At 50.8% G+C, this 15,635-nt stretch overlaps 1 protein-coding gene across 1 annotated transcript in view; it reads right to left on the bottom strand.

The window, feature by feature from the left end:
- KY (kyphoscoliosis peptidase) overlaps window positions 1–15,333 on the bottom strand; it is a 47,296-nt gene extending 31,963 nt beyond the window's left edge. Inside the window, exons 1-3 of the mRNA XM_047736397.1 lie at window positions 15,057–15,333; window positions 11,792–11,854; window positions 8,087–8,149 (exon numbers count right to left, since the gene is read on the bottom strand). Coding sequence (XP_047592353.1) covers window positions 8,087–8,149; window positions 11,792–11,854; window positions 15,057–15,192 — 262 coding nt within the window. The 5' untranslated portion in view covers window positions 15,193–15,333. The remainder of the gene's footprint in view (window positions 1–8,086; window positions 8,150–11,791; window positions 11,855–15,056) is intronic.
- Window positions 15,334–15,635: the final 302 nt, after the last annotated feature.

Below are 15,635 nucleotides of genomic sequence, written 5' to 3'. Positions count from 1 at the left end.
ATTAGTAGGCCAAAGAAGAAAAACCATGTGATCATATCAATTGATGCAGAAAATGCGTTTGACAAAATTTAACATTGACAAAACCTCTCAATAAACTAGGAATTGGAGGGAACTTCCTTAATCTGAAAAAGGGTATTTATGAAAAATCTATAGCTAACAGCATATTTAATAGTCAAAAATGGAATGTTTTCCACCGAAGATTGGAAACAAAGCACGGATGTCCACTCTTACTGCTCTTGATAAATATTACACTGGAAGTTCTACCCAGTGAAATGAAGCAAACAAACAAAAAGCAATAAAAGCCCTATCGATTGGAAAGGAAAAAATAAAACTCTCCTTTTTCACATATGACACATCTATCTATATAGGAAATATCAAGTAATCTACAAAGAAATTTCCTAGAAATAATAAAGTTTAGCATGGTCACAGGATACAAGGTTAGCACCCAAAAATCAATTATATTTATATTTGCAACAAATGATAGGAAATTGGTTTAAAAAATTACTATTTACTATAGCTCCAAAAAATTGAAATGCCTAAAAAAGTTTAGGAGCTGAATGTTGAAAACTACAAAATATGATTAAAAAATTAAAGAAGACATAAATAAGTGGGAGAACATACCATGTTCATGAATTGAAAACTCAATATTGTTAAATTGGCAATTCTCCCTAAATTGATCTATATAAATTTAATGCAACTTCATTCAAACTCCCTGGAGGAATTTTATATATTTTAGATTGAAGCAAAATGATTCTAAAATATAGATGGAAAGATAGAGCAACTCGAGTAGTTAAACCGATTTTGAAAAAAAAAAAAAAGTGGAGGACTCCAGCCAGCTGATTTTAAGATGTGTTATAAAGCTACAGTCATCAGTGTGATATTGGCAAAGGGATAGATACATAGATAAATGGAGCGCAGTTAAGAAATAGAGCCATCCAAATATGGCAAATTGATTTTTTCACAGAAGTGCAAAGACATTCCAATTAGAAAACGGGTAAAAGAACAGATACTCACCAAAGAAGAGATTACAGATGGCAAATAAGCATGAGAAAAGATGTTCAACATGATTAGCCAAACAAATTAAAACCACAATGAGGTATCATACCTATTAGAAGAGCAGTAATAAGAAACAGTGATAACATACTGACAAAGTTGGAGAAGTCAGATCTCACACACTGCTGGTGGGATTGAAAAGTAGCAACTCTGGAAGATGGTTTGACAGTTTCATATAAAACAAAACATACACCGAACATATGACCCAACAACTGTACTCTTGAACGTTTATCCCAGAGAAATGAACACTTACGTTCACACGGAAACCTAGACAGAAACGTTACAGAAGCTCTATTCACAGTGACCCCAAACTGGAAACAACCTAAATGTCCTTCGGTGGGTAAATGGGTAAACACCCGGTCCTACATCTATATAAAGGAATACTTCTCAATAATGCAAAGAAACTCTTAGGAGAGGCAAGAGGATATAATTATGGAGATTCTGCACAAAGGAATTTTGGGGTGACAGAAGTGCCCTGTATTCTGAATGTAGGGGTGGTATCATGAGCAAGCGTTATGCATGCATTAAAACCTGTTAAACTATATACAATTTGAATTTAGTAATTTAAAACAAACAAAAAAATAAGTACCTACTGAACAAAAAAGCCTGAGCAGAATTAAAACAAGAATCTGGATGATACAGGAAGATATAAAATAAAGAGTGAAAGTCCAAAGCAGTAGTATAGTAAACATGTTCTTCGTAACCTGCTTTCTTTTCTTGACTCTTCACATGTCAGTGAATATAGTCCTACGTCATCAGTTTCAGTGGGCTGCATAGTACTCTATTCTACACAGGGTTTATAATCCACATAAGCCATCCCTTTTGGTAGGATAGTTAACTTTTCCCCAATGTTTTGTTCTTATAATCAGCGATGTCTGAACATTCTGATACACATCTCTTTATGCTCTTTTCAAATCAGTTCCTTTGAATAAATTCTTAAGTATGGATCACAGCTTATAGAGATTTTTAAGACTTTCGTTATATACTAGCAAACTTCCGGTGAATGATTTTATCATTTGAGGACCACACCCTCAGCACGAGAGGATGCCCGCTGTGTTTGCTGTATTTGAACGAAGAACTGGTCACAAAACTCTGAGAGGTCTTTCGTTCTGTTCCTTGAATGTGAGCTGTCTGTCCTTACGATGTGGTTTGGCTAGTTAGCATATGATGTTAATATAAGTGATTCTGGGCAAGCTCTGAGCCTAGGTCTCAAGAAATTTTGCAGCTTCTGTCCTCATTCTTGGGATTCTAGCCACAAATGCCATGTGCATGAGCCCAGGCTGGCCTGCTGGAGGAGGAGAGACCACGTGGAACAGAGTAGAGGCATCTCAGGTGAGGCCGCCCTACCCTACCTGGTCTCCAGCCAACTTACCAGCTGACCACGAATACAGGAGCAAACTGGGCCAAGACCTGCGGTGAACTGGGTGTGTCTCAGGCAAGCACGCCTGGCCAACCTGTGCCCTTGTGAGCTGGTAAACGCTTACTGGTTTAAGCCACTGAGTTTTGGGGTGATTTGCAATATAAAAATAGGTCACTGATATACTCACTGGTGTTTGATTTTTATCAATCTCGGAAATTTTTATTAATGAATAATGACATCTCATCTTTGTGTATTTAATTTTTAGTGTATTTTTCATATGTTCATTAGCCATTTAAAATTCTTCTTTTGTGAATTGTTTATTTTCCTACTCATGTATTTTTTTCCTTATTAATTTTGTAAGAGTTCTTTTTATTAACAGGTCCCCTGCTAAATGTATTGCAATTATTTTTCACAGAGTAACAATATTGACTTTCTTGTGTGGCTCATAAACTTGCTCTACATACCAAAGAGGGTAATTCTCAAATAATTTTGTAAGATACAATGTGGCCTTCCAAGTAGCATTACTCTGTAGAGGTTAACATCACTTTGAGTGTAGTTTCTAGCACATTCACTGTGAAAGAAAATCAGTGTGTGATTTTATAATTGACTTTAAGTATTTCAGAATTCAAAGCATAATTCGGTTCTGGTCCTAGGATCGGGGTGCCATTGCCAGAAGCAAGCATTTCCTGTGTGTCTTCTCATGCTGCATGGGCCGGTCGTCCTTTGCCTTTTCACTTTTTCCATCTGAAACACTTTCAGGTGTTTTCCAAAGTGAGTGCCAAGCTGTACCTGGCTGCAAGATGCCTTACAAGAAACGGATTTTAAAAACCTGCCCACTGTCTCTCCTTTTCTCAGGTCTCAGCATGTAATGCTCTGAGAAGTCCTGCAGTGAAGAAGTCAGTATGACCCAGTACTATTTTGTGAAACACAATTCAGAAAATTCTGGACTGGAACAATACCCAGAAGCTGTAAGAAGCTGCAAACCCGAACAACTTGGTTTAGGGCTCAACAATAAACCCCTTCCCCAAATTTCTCACATCTAACATCTAGGCCCTTCCAACCACCCCCAATTCAGCCATGCTTCTTTGTCAAAGAAGGAGTGAGCTGAAGAACAAGGGACTATTAAAGCCCTGGCAGAGGGTGGCTGTTGAGATATTCTGATACACTGATGTGGCCTGCAAGGTCCAACCAGCCATTTCCAATCCCTTCTCTCTTTCCTGTACTTCCACTTCTCTACCTGCTCATGGATAGGAGCTCAACTTCCACTATTCTCCTGAGCCCCATTTCCTGACTCTCCCCCAAAGCAGCATTGCTTATCAGCCCCCTTTGAGGAAAACAACAAAGTTCCCTGGCCTCCCTGATCTGTGGGAGTGTGATACCCACTCTTATCACACACACACAGGTGTGTGAGGACCCTTGCCAGGGTGGCTGGAGGGGGCACTTCTTTGCCTGAGAAACTGGGCCTGGGTGTGCTGTCTTACATAAGCAAGAGTCACTGAGGAGCTCTGTGCTTCCTAAAGGTGTGAAATGGTAAGATTTTGCAGACTACTACATTCCTGTATCACACAAAACTCTTAATTTAAGACAAAAATTAACTTGACCAATATTCCGATGATAAAATTTTGGAGCAAAATTTCAAGTAAGGACTAAAACCCAAGTACAGTCAGATACCATGACACCAATCTTAACGGTCATAGCCAAACCCACAGGAGACCCTTCCTGGGATGTCAGGTCACCTGGCTAGCTCTCCCACGGTGCCCCTCCCCGGTTCTGCCAGTTGTCACCCAAACAACACCCCTGAAGCTGCAGCCTTGGGTGTGTTAGGAGCAGCACATTCACAGGTGTCTCCCGCTCCCCTTGACAAGTGGTTGCTGGGGCCCTTTCCCAGATGCCACCAGCTCTGTTTCCTTTTCCCTCTCCTCTGAGATATGGAGATGCAGCCGGCAAGCCCCAGCACGGCCATGGCCGACCGCCTGGGGTCTACCTTGTACCTGGTCAGGAGACTTCTCCCCCTTAGCAACTTCTCCCCAGGTCTCTGCAGGTTTGAATGAGGGTTTGTCTCCAGGCCTAATTTGCTCAGAATATCTAATGCAGAGATGGCAAACAGATTTCCCGTTGTTCATTAACTCTGACTGACTGGAAGTGGCTGCCTGGAGTGTCGATTAATTAGCGAGGACTGTGGGAACGTGAGTGTGTGTGTGAGTGTGCACACATGTGTGGGTGTGTATGTGTGTGGCTGGGGGCAGGGGCTGGGGGATTCACGTCAGATACTTGCCACCCTTGGCTGAAGGGGCCTCACTAACGCTTTTTGGAACTGGAACTCGGGTTAATAACCGGGTTCTTTGCCTGGAAATCTTTCCCTGCAGGAGTCGAGAATCAGGAAGCCTCAGCTAAAGCATCTGTAATTCAGAGACACTCAGAAAGAGCTCCAGGGTAGGTGCTTGGCAGAGGCATGCTGTGGTTTCTGCCTGGGGAGCAGCAGTCCACACCCAAGAAGAGGTGCCCCTGCTACCCCGGGAGCACACGCCAGAGGGCGGCAGGGGCAGTCCAGCTCTGCAGACTCTTCACCAGTCTTCGGCCAACGCAGCGGGAAAGGCCCACCCAGCAGTTCTCATCACAGATGACCCCTGATAGCAGAGTGTGCTGAGACCACTGTGGGGGGGGGCACCCGTGAGGCTTGGGGGGATGACAAAGGGCGTCTCTCATGCCCCTAACTTGCTAACCCATTCCAGCTTTCACTGGGCTCTTGAAACTCAGAGCCCTTCAGGGTTCCTTCTGCAGAGCAGAGCCCACTGGAATGTTCCAGGTCTGGAAGTGCGGGCAGTGTGACCCTAGTGCCTGCATTATCAATGAAGGTTCCAGAGTGCCTGCGTGTGGACAAGGGTGCAGGACCTGGAAGGACAGAAGCCTCAAAAGGAAACTCAGGAGTCACTTTTGGGGCCTGAAATCACAGGGACTCGGGGGATCACGGTCCTGTCATTCCACCCACCCACCCATTACAGACTGATATTCTGAGGCAGCCCTCTCAGCCCTCTCACAAAGATCCAAGATTCCAGTGATCTGTTTGTCACCCCCTTCGTTAGGTTTCTCATACCTGGTGCTCCTGCTGAAAGCTCTTCCCCGATGCCCATAAGACAGGCCTCCTCATCTCCTCCCTTATGGAAATGTCATCTTCTCAGGGTGGCCTCCCTCAATGACTCTGTTTTACATTGTCCTCACGTGGCAGGCTGTGTGATAGCCCTTAAAGACATCCAGGCCCTCATTCTGGGGACCTGTGAATGTTACCTTAACCAGCAGAGGGGACTGTGAGATGTGCCTAAGTTAAGGATCTGGAGAGAGGAAGATCATTCTGGATTATCTGGTGGCCTCAGTGTAATCCCAAGGATTCTCATAAAACGGAGTCAGGAGATTGAGCTACTTATGTGGAGAACAGGCAATGTGACAGTGGTCACAGACAATGGAGTGATCAGCTACAAGTCAAGAAGGACCAGCAGCCTCTGGAAGCTGGAGGAGTCGAGGAACAGATTCTCCTCTGGAGCCTCCAAAAGGAAACTTCCCTGTGGACACTTAGCCCAGTGAGACTCACTTGGGACTTGTGGTCTCCAGAGCCCTTGAAGAGAATATCTGCGTTCAGCCACCAAGCTTGTGATAATTTGTTAAGTAGCCATAGGAAACTAACACACACCCCTGGGAGCTCACTCTCCCCCCATCCTCCTCCTGGCTCTGTTTCCTCCTTCAGCCTCATTCAACACCCTGCACTTTACTTCTGAAGGCTGTCTGTCTCCCTCAGCAGGGAGGGGCAGGAGCCCTTGCCCGTTTTGTTCTGGACTCCAGTTCCTCCCCAGAGAGGCTCAGCCTTTCCCTCACTGGGGCTCAGGCTCTCACAGGACCCCACTGGGCCCATCTCATTCCAACCTACAAGGCTCTGCTCTGCACCTAGGACACCAAGCCCACCATTCTTTCTGCTCTCTGGAAGCCTCGAGTGCTAGTAGGGGGAACGTGAGTGGCCTTCACGTTGACAGCCTGAGAGCAAGGGTGTGGTGTGCCAGGTGAGGCTCTGGGGCCTGGTGGGCCCCTTCCCACGCCCATCTTCCTGGGACACGGTGGGGGCAGTGCCCTGTGGAGCCCTGGCAGGTGCACCAGGCTCGGGGACCACAGCATCCCCTGTGCACAAGCAGGGATAACACCATGACCCCAACGCTGAGTGTAGCCAGAACTAAGCAAGATGAGTGATGTAGTGGTGAATCCACTTTCATGTTCGTGAGGTGTTGGTTCTTTTTGATTTGTGGTGAGGTGTGTGCTGCTGGTCCATTTCGGGGAGGCAGGGGGCTTAGGTTTGTCTTGGCTGTGTGCTCAGGGGGAAGGCAGGGGGCCCGCTGAGTGGGGCCTGTTCTGGAGCCATCTGCCAAGAGGTACAGTGGCCCTGGTTGCAAGGAAGCTTGGCCTCCTGCTGCTAATCCATCTTGACAGGCCTTTCCTCACTGCCTGCCAGGGATTGTCTGTGGGGATGCTGGATTAGTCTGTTACTGAGGGCAATTCCCCGAGAGACTCTAAGTCCTCCTGGGACTCCTACTTTGCCACTGCCCCCTGGACATGGTGAGATAGTTTCCTTACAAGTCAGGGCATCAGCACTGAGAACAGCAGTGGTGCAAGCTTAGGGATGAGTCTATGAGAGCTCTCAGCTACCAGGCCCTCAGTCTTTAACACAGAGCAGGAAACCAAGGTGGGAGGTTAGTATGTGGGTGGGGGTGGAGTGGGGTTAGTGGGGGGGTGGCATCTCTATTTAACCTGGTCTCCCCTCTAGCTATAGCTGTAGAGTCCTCCTGTCTCTACCCCTGCCGCCTCATTCCCCCTAACGCCCACCCCCCGACACACACCCTGTGTTCTCAGATCCGGTCAACTGCAGAGTCAGCATGGTGACACCCTTGTCTGAGGCTCCCAGAACCCCCCAGAACCCATCCCTGTGAAGTGAGGATTCTCAAGGAAGTGCCCTCTCACTTCCCTTTGCTGAGTTAAATTCATCCCTGGTTGGAAGGCCCTGGAAGGCTGCGTCTCGGAAGGAGAGGCTAGGGAACCGCTGTGACTCAGGAGGAGGGAAGGCTTGGGCAGTGAGCAGGCAGGGGGAAGGCCGCTTTCCAGAAGCTCTGTGGAAGCATTGCTGTGTGAGGGTTAACAGCAAAGGTCTTGGGGGTAGCTGTGGGGAGGTGGGGGTCAGGTTGCCCCCCACTCTGATGCTTTCTGGCTCTGTGCTCTTAGACATATGACAACCTTTCCAAGCCTCAGTTTACTCATCTATAAATCGAGGCCAGCTGAGAGTACGGATCACATAGGAGTGTGAAGTTCATTTGAAGGAGGATAATTATGTAAATGGACCACCAGGGTGCCTGGCACATGGTTAGCACTCATAAATGTTAGCTCTGGTGATGACAGTTAGGGCCCTGAGGACAGCTGTGGGTTCTGTGGCCCAAGGACTTGATCACTCTCTCCCATGTCATCCCGCAGCCTCTCACAGCTTCCCATGGGATGCGGGGAGAAGGAAAGGGAGAGGGTGCTCCAGCATCCACAGGGCAGAGAAGAAAGTTTGCCTCTTCCCTTGCTGTGTTTCTGGCCTGGAGAGCAGAGACAGACAGATGGGAGCTGGAGGAGAGGCCACGGGGCGTGGGGAATCCTTACCTTGGTTGTCGTAGGACGTGATGACCTGGGTCTGCTGTGGATGCTGCTTCTCCGCCAAGCTTCCTGTGAAGCAAGACAGATCCGAAGTGACCACTGGGACAATGGCGGAATTTGCCCCGGGCCGACCAGGGAACTGTGTGCATCTGCAAGAAAGGCAGGCTGATGGGGGATGAACTCATGCCAGGCCTGACCTAAATGTGTGCCCATCTGTGTGCACACACGTGTGAATCAGCCCCTTTACACACCCGAATGCAGAGGCAAGTGACTGTGAACCTGTGGGCACACACCCTTACATCTCTCAGCGGTGCCAGTAGAGGCTGGGTTTCTTCTCGAGAAGTTGGGTGCCCCTCCCATGGGTCCCAGCTTCAGTGTGGCCGGGCTCAGCTGCCAAAGTGCAAAGGGATGCCTTGCTGATCATCACCCTTTCTGTGGAGTGGCCCGGGGAGTGGGGCTCCTACCCGAATTTTATAGCTGATAGGCCTGCAGCCTGGGCCTAACTTTTGGCTAAAGACGTTGCCCCCAGGGACTTGAGGCCCCAGTCTCCTGATTCCTAGGTCAAGCTCCTGCCTCCCTCTGAGCAGAATGGGGACAGCTTGCCTTCTACTCCAGCTTAGGAGTTGGGGTGACCTGCAGTATGGGTCAGTTTCACGGACATTCGCAGGACCCCCACTATGTAAATGTTCTCTCCACGCACTAGGGATCTTTATGTCTTTGGAACATAGAGCTGTCCTCAGAGCCTAGTGGGGTCAGGTTGCTGTGAGAAAGGCCCCATTCCTGCCACAGGCCATGAAGGGGAAACCCACAGGCTTACCTGCCCCTCTTATGGGAAGCAACGCCTTTTCCTACATCTTTCCCTTACCAGCTGCTACGGTGGCCTGGTCTTGCTGAGGCTGCTGCAGGTATGGGGTGGGGGTGTTCGGGAGGGGCTGGGGAAGGACCAGGGTTGTGGCAGTAGGGCCTTCCCCTACAGTGACCACCCTGGCCTGCCACCTTCTCCCTGGCCTCCCACTGGTCTGCAAAAAGTGTCGGGCCTGCCACTGGAAGTGGTCACTAGGGGTAGGGCCTGTGTCTGGAAATAGGCCTGTCTTTGGGGCGCTGGTCTCAGCAGGTTCCATTCAGACATCTTCCTTTGTGCACCCAACCAGATCCGCCATTCAAGGCTTCCCACACCTGGGCCCAGGCAGAAGGTGGTCAAGGTGGATAGGCAGGTCACTGAGCTGGGCTGGATCTTTGATCCCCCTGGCAGGATCTTGCCCTGGAGAACCTGCCTGCTCTAGTCTATTCTCCTATGAGCAGGCCCAGCCAGGACCCTCACTCACCCTGAGGGCTAAGGTCGGTGGGCTGGCCTAGGGCTTGGAGCACTGAGTGTGCCAATCCACGGTGATGTCTGTCTGGAGCTCTAGGCCAGACTCAAGCGAGGACAGCGAGGCTGCCTCCTTCAGGCACAGCTGGCTACATCTCCTGCTGGGCTGGGAGATGAAGGAAACAGGATCCGGGAAGGGAATCCTCAAGGAGGACGATTGGCTGGCATAGCTGCTGTGGGTATTTATAGTCAGGGCTGCACAACTGGTTTCCCTGTGGCTATGGGGTGTTGGTCCCCATGCTGCTAGGCAGACTTCGGCCAGGACCAAGGAAAGCAGCCAATCACAGCAGGGGAAGCCCGTTGCTGGCTAGTGGGGTTGGCTGGGCCTGAACACCTGCTGCTCGGAAAAGTTTGGAGCAGTCCAGGCTCCCCCCACCCTGCCAACGCCCCGGCACAAGGAGCACACAGGGCAGTGAGAAGGGGAACATGTGCCTTTTTGGATCTGCCCCATGTTCGGCCACATTTGTGCACACTCCACCAGCACAAGCCATCAGCTGCCTCCTTTGCAGATGAAAGCCATCCAGTTTCCAGGGCTGGGTGCCTTGGACGCCAGTGAGGGAAGTATGTACGCAGAGTCTCACCGTCAGAAAACACAGAGAGAGAAGCCGTGATTTTAGTTTCTGCATGCACATGTGCAACTTGAAAGCATGCATAAAATTTTACTTTAAAATACCTATACTGGTGGAGTGATGCAACCCTTATCTTTTCCAGGCTCTGCAGAGCCTCTCTCCAGGCCTCCAGTTACCTGTAACTCTCAGTTTTCTCTGGTGGTTTGGCAAGAACTACTTTCACACTCCTCATTTTTTAAAGTTATTTTTAAAAAAGATTTTTATTTTTTTAAAGTCATCTCTGCACCCAACATGGGGCTCAAGCCCACAACCGGGAGATCAAGAGCCGCACACTCCACCGACTAAGCCAGCCAGGTGCCCCGTGATCCGCTTTATTTTGTTGTATTTTCCCACTAACCTTCCCTCAAATCAGGGGCCCTACAGATGGTAAAAGTAGGATAAATTCACTGTATTTCAATCATCTCCTAATGTAATAACATGGCTGAGAAGCCTTAAGATGAATTTCTGACAACTCAAGGTAAGAGAGCTATAACAAATGAAGATGGCTGTGTTTCTTCCCTCCCACCTCAACCCACTTTTCCACTCACCCGCTTGTACGCTGGCCAAGCGTGCATATTTGCATTGCCTGCTGTGCATTTTGGGGACAGGTCGCTGGTGGTCTGATTCTCAGAATTCTAATGAGCCTGCAGTCTAGTTTTCTAACTTTGGCATCTGCTTTGGTCCAGGTAGAGCAGGTGCATCTATTGTCTTATGGCCCTGAAGCAAGGGTCAGGAAGCCATCCCACCATGTATGCCCATGAGCCGGGACTCCAAGGGCTGGTCCCCAGGGCAGGAGCATGTCTCAAGTATGATCTGTCTACGTGCATAGGGCAAGGAACACAGGAAAGCTCTTAACCTCCAGGGAGCTGGGATTCTATTGCAGTGAAAAGCATTATGACTATAATCAGTAACATGGTCCCATGAGGGCAGGGGGTCTTGACTGTTTTTATTCCAACACCTAGAATCCTGCCTGGCATGAAGGAAACACTGCAGATGAACGCGTTTACATTTAGAATTTCATCCTTCCCTTTTGCTACTGTCAGGAGGGCAGAGCATAGCTGTTTGGTCTCATTCAGCTGGGGGCCCGATTCTCCACCTGCAGAGGATTCTTCATGCCAGCATTTGATGAGCCCAGATCTGAATGTGACCCCTAGTGGGGCCCCAGGAGTGGAGAACTGACTCTTGTTAGAATTCTCACGTGCCCATAGTGCAGTTTCGCTGATGTTTGCTCTTGGAAGGTGAGCTTACGAATCTCTGAAGGGTACAGAAAAAGACCTGGTAGGGCCAGTCCATGGATGGCATTCCCAGAGCTGTCCTGGGCCTGCAGGGTGACAGACAGCCGGCACCAGAGAAAGGAGGCTTTGGAAATGGACTTCTCTCAGATCTTACTATATTCTGGGTCCCCAGCCAGACAGGAACACAGCACCCATCTCCCTAGGCCTGGAGTAATAATGTCCCCAAACAAGCCACCTCCTTTCTGAAAAAATTTTCCAAAAGATGGATTCCGGGCCTGATGTGAGCAACCCCACCTCCAGGGGAACACACTCAAAACTTGGGGGATGCAATGCCAAGGAAAACTTTCTGGGGTCACAGTGGCTCCAGAGGCATGGCGAACACGAGCAACCACTTTCTGATTGATTAGATATCTAGAGCCAGTGAAATCGAATGTTTCCATCATTTTTCAATGTGTTGAATTACAGAGACGTAAAGAAAATAAGATGAAAAGAGCGTTACCATGCACGTCATTTCCTTCGAATCTCTGCCATCTCCGGATTCCATTTCCGACGCCCTGGAGTCCTGTGGAATACAGGGTCTGGCTTGAGGGTCTCCACGGTGGGAAGACCCAGGCCAGCAAGTGATGGGCCAGCTGCTAATGCATCTGGGTTGAGGTGGGGCTGGAGGAATCCAGCTCTGTCAGCATCCGGGAGAGGCTGCCCACAAATGAGACACACTTTAAAACATTAAAGGAAAATATTAGAATAGTAGTTTTCAAAGGTGGTTGTCAGGATCATTTGGGGAGAATTTTCCCAGTACAGATGCCCATTTTTCACTCCATATCTCTGCTGCATGAATATGGAGGCACATTGTGGAAGCTGCCCATCATTCATTTTGCCTACCTATTTCCCTATGCGGGGAATCTCCCGCTTTTAGAGCTATGATGTAAGGTGGAGGGTGGGCAAAGAGGGTCTATCCTTATAGGAAACTCAAGTGATTGTTGGAAAACTGTGAAAATTCTCCCTGGATGATAGTCTCCCAGCCTCCCTTGCAGCTATGGACAAGCTATGGACCTATGCACCATGGACAAGTGTGGCCCAGGCACAGCCACTCTGAGGAACCTGTGTCTGCTTCCACCTTAGGACCTGATGATGCAAGAGAGAAGCGCTCGCTCTCTCTCGCTTTCTCTCGCTCTCTCTCTCTGGTCATGGCTGGAAGTGGCGGCTGTGAGGTCGAGTTCCTGGCACAGAAATGGTGTACGTTCTGGCAACGGGAGCAGCTGCGGTAAGATCAAGCTCCTGATGAGGAAGGAGTCCCTAGGGTCCTTTGGTGGCAACAGAGGTTTCCTCAACAGACCAGCTCAGCTGGGCTGCGGATGGTGCTGTTCCAGGAAGCTCGGCCTCTAGCCTGGGTCTCCTGCCCTTGTAACCCCTGCAAGTCCCCCAGTCCCTTCCCAATGCTCTTCTTTTCTCCCGTGCTCTCTGCAGCCAGGATCTGGGCTTACTGCTTGGAACCCTTGCTGACACCTGTGTGGAGTGGAATGCACACATCACACCAACTTGGAGGAATGAAACCTGACTATGGGGCACTTTTAGACTGGGTGGAGGTGGCTTTAGGCCACCTCCTCCAGGGCAAAGGATAGGAGGTGAGGGTGTCCAGGCATGCTTTTGAGAAGCACTGTGTAAAGGAGAATGGAAGGGCCATAGAGGAAAGAGCAGAGAGCTCTGCTGGCACACACTCTCTTTGCCTCCTTGTCCTTCTGGCTCTTTCTGCCACAAGGACACAGCAGAAAGCCACCCGATCACATCTTTACTTAGCCCTCTGCATTGTGACAATTATGGAGCTCAGGTCCTCCTTCACAGAGCCAAGGACCTGGGCTGGAGGGGAGATAGGAGGAGATGCCTGGAAGAGGTGTGGGGACATTTTGGATCTTGTGCCCCAACAGGAGGCCTCGGAACATGCTAATTTAATTCCGTGTTTCCCTGCCTTCAGCTGTGTGGGCCCATAGGCCGGCTTAGCCAGGGGTCTCTTGGACATCAACACTGCCCAGCAGCCTTGGGGGCTGGACACTCTCCCTCTGCTTCAGTACAGAACTGATTGTAAATAAGTGACACTAGTCTCTCTGCTGGCCTAGTGTCTGAGAGAAACCTCCTTCAGGAAAATTTTAGAGACAAACAGGAGAAATAACAGACCCTTGGCAAGCAAGGTCTTCTTCCCTTGAGTCATGGTCATGAGTGTGAAATGTATTGGTCTGGAGTCCTGTAGGGTGTGTGCTAGGGGTGGGACGCCTCAGGGAACAGTCCTGATCCCTGCCATTTCCGGGGCTTCTCTGTGTTCCTCTTCCTCTCTTTCTAGTGTTGGAGCCTTTAGGAGAGATGCAATCCGAGGTGGGTAGGGAGGAGGGGGCTCATAGGCTGACCAGGAACTGGGCCTCTTGGGGGCCCTCTGGCCTTGCCACACACTGGGGGAGGCCTTCTCAACCACAGTGTCTGGAGGAGAGGCAGCTTCTTTTCTATCAAGGAGCAGGTGGACTCTGCCTATTTCCTCATTACAAATACCCGGGTGTGCCATTTCCACCTCTCCTAGGAGCAGCTCTGAGAATGAAAGAACCAAGTAACCCAAACAACTGGCCCCAAATCCCTCCAGAGACTGGAGTACCTGATAACATGCACAGCCCTCCAGAATCTATTTCTTTCCCCAAGAGGTCACCAGGAAATATGGGGCAGCTCCAGCCTGTGTGACTGGTGGGGGCCAAGCCAATCACGGCACCACTGCTTCCGCAGGGCAGGTAGAAGGTGGGGGTTCAGTGCACACAGGGCCTTTGCAGACAGAAGAGCCAGAGGCAGACTCCGAGGAGCTCTGGAGCTGGAGGGCAGGTAGGAGGCAGAAGTCATTCTACCCCATGGGTTATTAAACATCACTCCCAAGGCACTGGCCCATGGTCAGCCTAGCACAAACTTCACACCAGCCCCCCAGAAGGTTCGGGAGGGCTTCCCCTTAGACCTAGGACTGATTCCCTAACTTCTGAGGGGCTCATCTAACATCTGTGATTTCCCCATCTGTGTTCTCTTCAGTGTGTCCTCTTTGGAGATTACAGTGAGTGCTGCTTTCTGCAACTGCTCTATAAAAACAATCACTTTATTTTTCCAGTCTACCCTTCCTCAGACTTTCCTCAGAAAGTCTGTAGGAAGAGTAAAATTAATAGATCCGTGAGAGTGGAAGAAAGCAGATTTTAGCTGACCAGACCCAAGCCTGTGTGCCTTTTACACCACCCTTTATGGCTTCTACTGTGGGAGGCCAGGAGAGGCTTCAAGATAGGGGAAACTGAGGCCAGGAGTTGTGCAAGGACACCAAGGGAGCTCCGTGTCAAAAAGTCTGATTCAGCACACAGACTTCCCTGGGTCCCCTGTGCTCCGCAATGTGCCATGTGAGGAGCAGGCCTCGGCCACACAGGGGTCAGGTCTGAAGCTCTGGCCCCCTTCCTCCAAGGCATCTTCTAACCCTGCTGTGCACCCTTCAGAGAATGGCTGGGAGGAAGGTGGCTCCCCGGGGGGCTGACGGAAGCACCGACCAGCCCACGCAGGGAGTCAACCCCGGAGCAATCACGGGGCTGCGCGTTGCCACGGGACGCCGGTGCCAGGGCGCAGAGGCGCAGGCAGCGGCGGGGAGAGGGTCGGTCTCGCTGACCTCATTCGGGGGTGCCTGAGGCGCCCCCCGGCGGGCGGGCCCCAGGGCGAAGAGGCCGAGGTGCGGGGGCCGGGGGCCCGGGCCCGGCGCGCGTTACCTCCTCTGCGCTGCGGCAGCGCGCCCGGGTCCGCCTGCGGGTCCGAGTGCGTGCCCTGCGCGGCGCGCCGCTTCTCCGAGTGCACAATCAGCAGCATATCGATGGACACGGCATTGCTGTCCTTCTTCAGCTCCATGGTGCCGCCTCGCTCCCTGCCGTGGCGCCGCGGCCGCTCTCGAGGCTGCCTGCGCTGCAAATGGCCCCGTGCGCGCCGCTAGCTGGCGCGGGAGACGGCGACGGCGCGGGAGAGGGCGCTCCCCTGCCGCCGAGCCGCTGGGCGCCGCGTTTCGCTGACTCTGCCAAACACGCCATTAGGGCCCGCCCGGGAGGGCGCTACCCTAACGAAGCCGCTCTAAGTCACCTTTGAAAAGAAATCCCCAGCCGAGCCCTGACCTGCACCCGGGCCTCGGGCGCCACAGCTGCCGGCTCCAGAGAGCCTCTCACCCGGTGCGCTTGGAGCGCTCGTCCCGGCCTCCGGCGCTGTTCCCCGGCTGGCCAGCGCTGCCTCGTTCCCCGCGGGCTCCAGGGATTCCCGGGGCGCCTGCGGAAGCTGCTGCAAACACTGACACCACACAGCGC

Source organism: Lutra lutra, chromosome 1, assembly GCF_902655055.1.
Source record: "Lutra lutra chromosome 1, mLutLut1.2, whole genome shotgun sequence".
Classification (NCBI taxonomy): domain Eukaryota; kingdom Metazoa; phylum Chordata; class Mammalia; order Carnivora; family Mustelidae; genus Lutra; species Lutra lutra.
The sequence above is the reverse complement of the archived record's forward strand: the minus strand, read 5'-3'. Positions and strand labels throughout refer to the sequence as shown.